This window comes from Notothenia coriiceps, unplaced genomic scaffold, assembly GCF_000735185.1.
Source record: "Notothenia coriiceps isolate Sejong01 unplaced genomic scaffold, NC01 NC01_scaffold00037250, whole genome shotgun sequence".
Taxonomy (NCBI): Eukaryota; Metazoa; Chordata; class Actinopteri; order Perciformes; family Nototheniidae; genus Notothenia; species Notothenia coriiceps.
Genome location: NW_011369951.1, coordinates 10,647,272 through 10,657,183, shown reverse-complemented (window position 1 = coordinate 10,657,183; position 9,912 = coordinate 10,647,272). Strand labels below are relative to the sequence as shown.

General features: G+C 41.3%; 1 protein-coding gene across 1 annotated transcript; it reads right to left on the bottom strand.

Annotated features, from left to right (window-relative positions):
• Positions 1 to 4,133: 4,133 nt before the first annotated feature.
• myg1 (myg1 exonuclease) lies at positions 4,134 to 9,265 on the bottom strand. The gene is made up of 5 exons (XM_010796704.1): positions 9,197 to 9,265; positions 8,016 to 8,213; positions 6,296 to 6,445; positions 4,901 to 5,023; positions 4,134 to 4,336 (listed from the first exon to the last, which is right to left on the bottom strand). Exons 1-5 carry the CDS (start codon positions 9,263 to 9,265, stop codon positions 4,151 to 4,153), a joined length of 726 nt encoding a protein of 241 aa, XP_010795006.1. The 3' UTR covers positions 4,134 to 4,150.
• Positions 9,266 to 9,912: the final 647 nt, after the last annotated feature.

Genomic DNA, 9,912 nt, shown 5'->3' with positions numbered 1-9,912 from the left:
TTTGCCAAGGAAATAATCTGGGGAAAAAAGATAATCAAATAAAACCAGCACATAACCGCAGGTAACATCCCTAATACAGAGGCAGAGCAGAAAGAGTGATACGTTCTGGTCCAGCTCACACTGCTTCTAACAAACAGTTTTACAGTAAATCTCAGAGGAAGGATTCTCCCACTTCTTTCTCTCAGCTCACATTTCCTTAGCAATGTGCTGCTGATAAAAATAGACGTCTCCCCCCCCCCCAAGGTGCAGTAGCATGGACACAGGTGATAACAACACCCCTTTCCCTGAGTCGGCACACGCCCGCTGGGAGGAAGCAGGCCACCCGTAGGAAGAGCCATCTGGAGCTATGTTGTTGTTTTAAGCATCTCGCAAGCCATTGTTCTGATGTAGCTCCAAAACCAACAGCCCTGTTCGTATTAAATCCAATCTTTGAAGTGCCTCGCCACCATAAACATGAGTCTGTCTGTTCAATTGGAAGAGCTGCCGCCTGGAAATATTCTGCAGCGAAGTGTAAAACGTCCCGCAGTGAGGAACGGGAGGTGTGAAAGGTGAGACAGCGAGGTATGGGGAAATGGGGAAAGGTGGAAGAGGGGGAGGTAATAGGATTAAAGGGGAAGAGAGCAAAACAGATAGGGAAAATAGAAGAGTGTGATTATAGGAAAGAGACAGAAATGCTGTTCATAAGAGACACAGTAAGAGAGGAAGAAACTAATGGGAGAGCAAAGGGACCTCATGGAAAGAGAAATAGAAAGTGTGTTACAGAGCAGCCACTGTTCAGATCAAAACTCAATTAAAAAAAAGCTATTGCACCCACTTCTTGTGCCTTTGGGCAACCTAAAGTGTATTCCTAATGAGACCCATGTAGACCCAGGATAAAGAACAAGGCCACATACACAGCATGAAGTCATCTGAAATATAACATCTGTAAGTCCATTTGATTTATAGACCAAAGTCACATATATCTCAGAGGGCTTCTCAGCGCAAGAGACTTTCAACAGACGGCACCATACTAAAAAGACAGATGCCGCTTTAGTAGAAATACAGTGTGAAGAAGAAGCATAAAAGACTTGCAATCTTTCATAAATCAAAAATACATGTTCTATACTGTTTTGCAACACCCATTCAATGTATTCTCTACAGGAGTTTGTATTGTGAGTTGCTGAGTCTGAAATATCTGTTTACGGTTCACTCTCCTCCTGCGGTATCAACGCTGCTTCAGGTAACTGATAATGCTAACCGAGTGCTTCCTGTTAAGCTTTATTTTTAGCAGCCACAGGAACCACAATGCATTTGTCACAGAGGTTAGTACATACAGGAGAACACTGAACAAACACTAGTGTGATAAGTTCAACAGCTCCAGGTTCATGTATCGGGAAAAGGTTAAGGGATTTAATTAACTTGGATTATTTATAATGGATTTTCACTATGTGTTTTCTCAGGGGAATTTCTACAAACCGTTTTCGCCTAGATTCCAGGAAATGAAAATTGAGTCTGTAAACAAAATGATATTGATGAATTGTCAAAGGAGCTTTCTTTTATATAAACCACTACGGTTTATATTCAACTTTCTCTTTGGCTGAACCAGCATTCAATGAAAATCATCAAGATGTGGTGTTATGATGTTATGAACAAAACTGCCATTTTAATTATTCACCCACCTGATTTGTTCTTAAGGGGGAAAAATAACTATAGTGAGTTACGATGTCTGACATTTCATTTCATTTTGTGCAGAGGCAAAATTTATTATTTTCTACAGAATTGAATGACCCTGAACGTCTGCTGAACATGCTGCATACAAAGTGTTTAGTGTTTCTTATACGCTTGTTCACAGAGAAGTTAGTTTCTGAATATAAATCAAATATTCAATCAGAATCCTTTCAAATCCCTCAGATTGTTATTATCTTTCTACACTTTCAAGTATCTAAATGCTAAGAGCAGATGAACACAGTTTAGATCAACCTTTTCAAATAAGCCACTCACTGTCTAACTTTCCAAAAGGTCCAAGACTGAAATAACACATACATATATTATTTACAACTTAAATAGTGTGCCGGAGGTTATTTGCAAGTTACGTAAGGATTAGAAAACACATTTAAAAATGTCACCTTGTGTTGGCTGATAAGGAAGAAGCTCATTAACTTTAAAAAAAAAAAAAAGCCCAATTCACCATCGACCACCTGTGACCTACAATTTGAAAATGTAATGAAATTAAAATAAAATGAGGAAAAAATAGTCACTGAAAAGGCACCCTTTTTTAAACTTAAAAAACAACAATCGTTCCATGTTTTAGCCGTGACCAAATTAACAATTCTAAACTGATCCTTGGACTATATTGTTAATATCTACTCAATACTAATATTATTTCACCTCAGTAACTGGTGATTAAGACCCATTCGTACCACTTTGAGAAGCAGGGAACAACATCAAACAGAACAAATAATCACACATTTGAGCCTTTGAATTAAATCCAGCATGAAAACACATGGCTGCTGATGGATCTTCTGGTCAGTGTCAACTTTAGAATGTGTTTTCTGGATTGCTTCAATGTAGAATGCTGTGATGCAAGCCCCCAGAAAGACGAGAATCTCTGCAGTTTAATTTGTTTCCATATTCATAATGTGTGATGTATGCTGGGATTTAGTCAGACAACAAATGAACTCCAGAACTCCAGGGGGGGATGCTGATGACGTCAGCAGCAGAGCAGCGTAGTGGGTCGGAGGGCGAGAGGCTAACCAGGTAAACAATTCCTCTCCAGAGGTAACACACACACACTTGAAGTGTGTTAACCATCTGACATATTCACACAGAGGGTCTTTGTCTTCTCATTACTGTCATTATGTAAAAAGTGGCAAGGCAAGAACACTGTTGTGATTTAATGAGTATGTAGGGGCATCTTTTACTAAAGAGAACGGCTTGAGGGTTGGAGAGAGCTCATTATTTCTAGAAGATGCAAGAATGGTCCACAAAAGACGCAAGGTTGTGCACAAGGCAAATTAAGCTTACATTACATAGGGCGTAAAATACATTAAAGGTTTAAAAGACCATGAGAAGGATAACAATAATAATCATTTAAGGTAAGGCAAACAAAAGACAAAAGAGTTCATTATCAGAGATTGCCTAAAATGTTAGGTAAAGTAAAGCACTTTTTAGCCATGGGTCCACCACTTTAGTGCAGACTGGAATATCTCAACAGATATGGTGGATGTCTGATGGATGAATATGATAGATTGGGATTCAATTTTGGAGAAACATTAATCACGGATGACTCTTACTTGCTTAAGAGACCCCCAGACTGTCCTTTAGCACGCTCATGAGGTTACACGTAAGCTTTTCAGTGAAATTATGTAGCTGTTGAATATGGTATCCACATTTATGTTCCCGTCAGGATGAATTGTAATATCCTTGTTGAGCACATAAAATTCATCTAGTCTATCAGATACTTTTTAAACTACTGTTAAGTTCAATGATGTTCTTGTGTAACTTCAGAACGGCCTATATCCTGCTAATAAAGAGGGTTGGGAGGAGACAATGGGGAATATATAACTGAAGATAATCTGTTGCTCGATAGAGACTGAATCTCACATGCAGTCAAATACACCCTCGTAAAAATCTGGCGTATGAAGAAAGTATAAGTATGAAGCTGTGTACAACAACAAAAAAACACCTTATTGGGAGGAGCAAACGTGGAGGAAGGACTCGGGTGTCTCTGTTGAGTTTGTTTACATCATTTCAAATCCTCAGAGAGAACTGCGAGAACAAAAGCAAAACAATCGTCGTCCTACAAACACGCTTTTCTATCCAAGCAGGTGTTAGTCCCTCCCCGGACGACATGTCATTCCTCCGTGAGTTGTTGTTTAATGGTGCAATAAGCATTTATGTTAGCTCATTTCAACACATTGGGAAGGTTGTTAAGTTAATATCCTTCACAGTATTTTCCCACAATGTTTAAAACACTTGTCTGGGAGAACATCCCGAGTCAGAGTCACAACACCCCTGTGAGTTGTGAATGCCTAACTTCCGCCAAGGTAAGTCATGCAATGTGCTGCCTCGGCACACATTACAAGCGGCACTCGATGAAGCAGAAATGTTGCTTGAATAACATTTACTAAAGAAAGATCGTGTGAATTCACACTTATAGCTGTTTTTTAAATCACCTGTTCTGGAAGGTGTGGAGCCCGGCGGGGACGCACTGGACCCTCCACTGTCCATTCTGGTCGGAGAAAAGGACAAACTTGATGGGCGACTCCACCTTCAGGTCCTTCTCCAGGGAAAACAGATGCTCCTTCCACGGACATCCGCCCTGAGAGAACAACACCACCTCCCCACTAGGATCCACCTGGTAAAAAGAGGAGACACAGAAAAGAGTGTGTTAAATAAAGGACAAAAGCAGCAACAACTTTTCTGTAATTTAGGGTGCTTTAGAGAACATTTGCTTAAACTTTACAGTTTTATAATATAAAGTTTCTCAACATAACTAGAATATAAGCCAGAATAGAGTTTTTAGTCCTTAACATTGAAAACATAATTTGCCCTGGAAATGTGAACTGAAAGTCTGACTTCCAGAAAAACACAAGATATACCAGCCTCTCACTGTTATATAAATATTCAGATTGTCCCTGAAAAAAATGTGTTGAAACAATTATTGTCCAGAAAAAAGATTTTTCTTTTTTAAGTGGGTTCAAATACAAGTTTGTCCACATCATCTATGTATATCTGGTTCCATGCTAACCTACAATTTCACCATGTATTTCCCAATTCAGAGAAACAGAGTGAGAGTTAAGGTGACGAGAACAATAAGCAATCAATCTTGACAGTGTCAGAAATGTCTTTTTCTGGAGTCCAAGTGCAAAGTAACAAAGTTCACAAAGGATGAAAAACATCAGACTGGACAGGCTCGTACCTGATGCCTGGCCTTCACAGCCTCCTCCACCACGGCACGAGCCGGCAGCCAGGAGGACTGATAGAACTCCAGACGGTCCAGGAACTCCTCTCCCACCATCTTCATAGCCTTCCTGAAACCCTCCTGGGGAAGACATGTGTAGACATACATGCATTCAAATCAGTGGAATGATGTGAGAGCAAAATCTTGTTCGAAAGACTGACTCAAATGTGGGTTTCACTTTAAAATGCTCCTGGTCTCTTTTTTAGTTCCAGATCATAAATGTATCACTTATGAGCATTCAGACCCAAATACTTGCTATCACAAACACATGCATACAAATCTAACAGTAGGGATATTCTGTGGTATCTCTGAATTTGAATGGTTGTGGATTTACAAGGTGAAAATCTATGTTTTCAATTAAAAGACACTTTTGAGAAATCACCTGGTCGGTCTATATTCAAGTCGTCTGACTAAATAATATTTGTTGTCGTGCCTCAGAGACTGAGTTGGTAGGGGTGCCGGGAGTAGAAACATAATCATGTGAACTGAAATGTGAAAGAACCAAAACAAACAGGCCAGCCTCTCCACTGAGACAACCCCAACGATGGAAATAAATTGTTCAGCATATATGCAAAGCCAGGCTTATCATGCAGAGAAACAGGTAGCGTTTCCCCACAGGCATTCCCCTCCTGCACTAATGAGACAGAAACCCCCCAGGCCATTTGTGTGAGACTACGTTGTTTCTGCACAGATCTGGAAATGACCTCCGAACACCGATTGCAGAGCATTGCACCTGTTCTGTTCACCACAACATAGTTCTAGTATTTTAGTTTTACTGCAGGCTGTCCATTTCGTGTGATTGTCATTTAATAATGTAGCCAAAAGCCAACAAAATGGAGGTCATGGAGTTCAGTACCGGGATGATTGAGTCATCAGCTACAAGGGCTCAATCGATGAGGCAATGCAATTATTATTCAATTGAATGAAAGATGTATTAGAAACTACTTTGATAAGTTCATGATTGTATTTTATCAAGCAAAAATGCTAAATATACCCAGTCCGGACCAGAGATATGGATGGAGAGGTTTTTTTTGTTAAAACAATCGTTTGGGGAAACAATCTGCATGTAATTTGTTTTCCAATTTCACATTATTCCTTGGATTCAGTGCAACATGTAGCTTGACTAATGGAAAATTGTGTGTATAGCACTGTTATGCTGTGTTTCTTGTGTGTTTTTACTACAACAGATATAGTCATTTACCCACAGTAGTTCCCAAAGTGTCTATGAGTCATGCTGTAGAAACCCAGGCAATTAAAAAATAACAGATACAAACCCACGCATAATCTGTGACCTTTGGTTTAAAAGATGTATAATAACGTGTGTCATGAGAACGGCACTCGTCAGCCCTTCACCTCTGTGTCTTGACTCTTGCTATTCCAGTGTGGGTTCAGGTGGCCGACGCGTGCGCTCAGCGTGGTGGAGACCGCGTACAGGGCCTCCCCGTCATATTGTGAAATACCGTTGTCAATAGCATCCACCTCCTCCACAAAGTTCTCATACAGCTGCGAGGAATTGAAAGAGACACACGACAGAAGAGGTTAGGATTCTGTCACGAGCGAATGCTGCATGGCAACAACATGGGAATCTGATGTTTTATGTTCATGCTAACTTTCAAAAACCAAAGAGCAAATCCCTTTTTAAAGCCAGGGAAGTTATGAAAGGACTTTCAGGAGAGAGTTTACATTATTCTGATTGAAATCAATTTGGTCAGTGTGTGGGCAGTTACTGAGGCCTAGAGCGCACAGTTTGGACATAAAACCAAAATGAAAAGCCAAATTGCTGCTATTAGAAAGTCCATTGACAAAGCGAGAGAAGAAGTAACAACGAAGCAGAGACATATTGAGGTTGGAAAAGTCAACTTGTTGGTACATTGGAAGGTTAATCACCAAACAGTTGACATTTTAAAAGTGGCTTACAAGTGGAACTAAGTTTTGGGTCAAAGATAGAGATTTTGGCTGAGGATGATAGAAGCAAAATCCTAAAAATAATTAAAGCCACTGCTGTGAGTAAAAGGATTATTTGGGGCTTAAAAACCAACTGACACATCAAAAGGCCGATGATAAAAGGAGTTAATAGAGCTAAAAGTCATGGTTGACCTAAGATTTGGCTAGCTTAATGTATCATTTAATATTCACTGTGCTAAAATCCTGCTTGAATCTGTCAGAATCTGAAACATCCCTGTCACACTCTATTTATAAATCACAATCTACTGACAACTGTAGAATTGAAGGCAAAACGTCATAAACTAAACAATAAACATTATGCATGGTGTAGTCCACAGTGACTGCATGGTTTATGATTTTAACACAACCAACAAGGACAACATGAACAAAGACAATAATTCACACATTTTAACATAGTAACTAATAATCTAGCTTTCTTCTCATTGATTAGATGTTTCTGTTCTTCCGTCCTCCAACTGTTTTTAAAATTAACGGTGTTGGAGCTCAATCCATGTGTTTTGGAAATGAGTGAGACGAAGAAAAAAAATCAGTTTTTAAAAGGTCCCATATTATACTGTTTTCCATCATTATATTATAGTTCTCAGATATATACAAAACATGTCTCTGAAGTGTTTGACTCAAAATACCAAACAGATCATTGCAGCATCCCATAATGCCCTCTGTTTCAAAAGTGCTGATTCTCTGTCTGTTACTTTAGATGAAAATAAGGAGCCACTCCCCACGCCCCTCTGAGAGATATTTGGTTAAAAAAAACACAATGGTGCTCTAGGAGGAGATTCAGGTGATAAGGTGGGGGGGGATACCTTGCTTGGTGATTGGCTAATAGTTACACAAGCCAACAAATCGTTATGACATCACAAAGTGGCCAAAATCTGATCAGCTCATTTTCAGACAGGTTTTTATATAAATGGATCAGGGGAAAAAATTAAGAGAATCTTTTTTCCTGAATCTTTCAGAATCTCTTTACACAGAGGGGACACATGGTGATGTATAAAAGACATGAAAAAGTGGATTTTGCATAATAGGTGACCTTTAAATGGAGCATTGTGCTGTGAATAAAACTCAAGAGGTTACTAATCCACCACCTGCTTTGAATCCCCCCTCTCACCTTGTCAAAGAGCACGTCCAGCTGCCTGTCGCCCTCCTTCAGCTGCGTCAGATGGGTCAGCAGCTGACGGCCGAAGTGCAGGTAGACCAGGCCTGCTGAGCTCAGCTTGGTCACCCACGGCTTCTCCGGACGCAGGCTGTGGAAGCTGTCTGCAAAGGTCCTGAAGATAGAGAGAGACACTATGTGAACCCACTGCAGCTGGAAGAGAGATGGCCTTTAGACGCTAAGACAATATTAATTTCACAGTAGGTGACAAAAGGTCATTATAAAAATAATGCCAATAGCAGTACAGTACACAAACAGATGCCCTATGTGTCAGCAAATGCTGTTAAGTGCCCCGATAAACATTCCTGTTTGTCATCTTGCAATCTACTCATTTATATAAATAGTTATCACAGCAATAAACCATATTTAATTTGGTCTTAATGTACATTGTTTAATTTCATATTCTGTTCTTGTACATATCACATTCTATTATATAGACTTTTTGCACTATTTTTTATTTTATTATATATCAGGGTATATGCAGGAATCCTGAAGTCAAATGTAATACCTTTTAAGACCTTTTTTAAGACCCTTTCCATACATTTTAAGACCTCATCGCAACTTCAAGTTCTAACCGGTTACATTGGCAACACACTTTACCTCACATTGACTATATTGATTGTAAGATAGCACAACTAAACAGAGTGCAGACAGACTACTGAAGCCTCCTTTCCACATGAACTTCAACCTCTCTGTGAAGGTCAGGTTTAATGCAGTATGCTGCTGGATACCCACGACAGGATTTAGCGCCTCCACCCAGTGGTGTCTGGTACAGACTGCCCCGACCCCCCCTATATGCTTCCGCAGCTGGACACTCCCAGAGGACCTGATCTGTGGAGGGTTGCCAGTGGTATTTAAATAGACCTCGAAAACGCCACAGGAGTGGGATTTTGCGAAAGACGGAAAAGAGTCTTCCTGTAGTACAGGGAGGCACTCCTGTCTGGTGTGCTGGTGTTAATGCACATTATATCTGGGCGGTCCGCAACGGAGTAGTAGGCAGATGTTTACGACCGTTGCGTTTGACTAGAACACCTCAGACGCCTGCACGGGAGAGAGGTGACTCTCGGCTGCGTGCAGCGGTCCTTCCACTACTTGGAGCCCCGTGCTGGGACGACAGGTCTCCACGGGTGACATACGTGCTGACCTGAGATGTAGGTACCCAACACTTCAGTCGACACCCACCGCAATGCCGGCTTCGGCGCCATCTAGACAAAGCCGTAGGTTGTTTTTACGAGTTACAGTCGACAAGAAAGTTACGCGCTAAATTTGGCGTGGCAATCCGCACCGTGCGGCGAGGCGCGTGCAAACCGGAGGCAGGAAGAATATGTGCAAGGGGGGACGAGACTATGGGGGTTGGACCGGTCTCACTCTCTTTGTCGCGGTGTGTGACACCCGGAGTTGAGCTGGAGGTAAAACTTGGGACCTTCTTCGGACTGGTACTTGGTGGACAGTGACTTCTGTCACGACAATGGACCGAGACATAGACGGTCGCTCAGTCACTGTAAGTACGCGAGAGACATGTAGGAAGTTACTTCGTGAGTCAAACGGGGCCGTTTGCTCTCACGCAACGACTTCGGGTGGGACGGAAATATGGATTCACCAACCGAGTACATGGGTAAACTGTAACACCGGTAGAAGGACGGCGGCGACACAAGGAGAACTCCTTGGTCGCGGCTTAAACGACATTGGTCAATGCCGAAATGCGTGGATATACCTGTCCAGTTTTTCTCAAAGCAACGTTACTGGTTGAGAATATAAGGACCCGATTGGGAGTCTTCCCGTCGGCAATGGATCCGTGCCGAGAGGGTTGACCAAATCACCTTGCGCTAACGAGACCGAATATGCTCAGCAC